Source organism: Coturnix japonica, unplaced genomic scaffold (genome assembly GCF_001577835.2).
Source record: "Coturnix japonica isolate 7356 unplaced genomic scaffold, Coturnix japonica 2.1 chrUnrandom740, whole genome shotgun sequence".
NCBI lineage: Eukaryota > Metazoa > Chordata > Aves > Galliformes > Phasianidae > Coturnix > Coturnix japonica.
Window position 1 is genome coordinate 21,058 of NW_015440101.1, and position 1,356 is coordinate 22,413.

General features: G+C 58.0%; 1 protein-coding gene across 1 annotated transcript; it reads right to left on the bottom strand.

Annotated features, from left to right (window-relative positions):
- On the bottom strand, positions 1-945 carry LOC116652702. The gene is made up of 2 exons (XM_032441905.1): positions 834-945; positions 1-776 (listed from the first exon to the last, which is right to left on the bottom strand). The coding sequence occupies exons 1-2, from the start codon at positions 927-929 to the stop codon at positions 117-119; spliced, it is 756 nt and encodes a 251-aa protein (XP_032297796.1). The 5' UTR covers positions 930-945; the 3' UTR covers positions 1-116.
- Positions 946-1,356: the final 411 nt, after the last annotated feature.

Below are 1,356 nucleotides of genomic sequence, written 5' to 3' on the forward strand. Positions count from 1 at the left end.
ATGGGGCAGCTATGGGGCAGCTATGGGGCAGCTATGGGGCAGCCCCATTGTCCTCCCCCCAGCACAGCCGCAATGTCTCTGGGCTGCGGGAGGCGCTGCAGAAGAAGATCGGCCTCTTAGAGCTGCAGCTCCATCACCACGGCAACGGCAGCCGTTCCCATGGCAACACAGAGCCCCATGGCAACCAGCTGGGAGCCCATCTCCATGGCAACCAGCATCACGGTCTCCATGGCAACCAGCATCACGGTCTCCATGGCAACCAGCATCATGGCGGTCACCATGGCGACCACAGCAAGAGCGGGGACCATGGTAACCAACAGCAGCATCATCTCCATGGCAACCAGCATCATGGCGACCTCCATGGCAACCATTACCATGGCAACCAGCATCATGATCTCCATGGCAACCATCACCATGGCAACCAGCATCACCATGGCGACCATCAGAGCCGGCTGAGCAGCATCCTCCATGAGCATCTCCATGGCAACCAGCATCATGGCGATCTCCATGGCAACCATCATGGTGGTCACCATGGCGACCCCCATCATCATCATCATGGTTTCCATGGCAACCATCACGGTCACCATGGCGACCATAGCGAGAAACATGGCGACCACGGTCACCATGGCGACCAACAGAAGGGGGGGGGGCAGCACGGGGGTCTCCATGGCAACCATCACCATGGCAACCGTGAGGAGAAACATGGCGACCGTCACCATGGCGACCATCTCCATGGCAACCATCACCATGGCAACCACGAGGACAAACATGGCGACCATAAAGCTGGTATCCATCACCACGATGGTCTCCATGGCAACCATCACCATGGCAACCATCACCATGGCAACCACGAGGACAAACATGGCGACCATCATCACCATGGCAACCGTCACCATGGAGACGGACTGTGGGACCGAAGCGGTCGCCATGGAGACGAGGAGGAGGAAGGTGAGGGTCACCTGAGGTCACATGGGGTCACCTGAGGTCACGTGGGGTCACCTGAGGTCACATGGGGTCACGGGGTCACCTGAGGTCAGCCCTAGATTGGGGTTACTCGAGGTCATTCATAATATGGGGTCATCTGAGGTCACTAATTAGGTCACAGGGGTCATCTGAGGTCACCAAAGGTCATTTGAGGTCACTAAGGGTCATGGGGTCACCTGAGGTCACCCGTAGGACGGGGTTACTCCAGGTCATCCAGAGATGGGGGTTATTCAAGGTCATATGGGGATGGGGTCACCCGAGGTCACAATATGGGGTCACCTGAGGTCACATGGGGTCACGGGGTCACCTGAGGTCACCCATAGGATGGGGTTACTCCAGGTCACTCCCAATGTGGGGTCACCTGAGGTCACT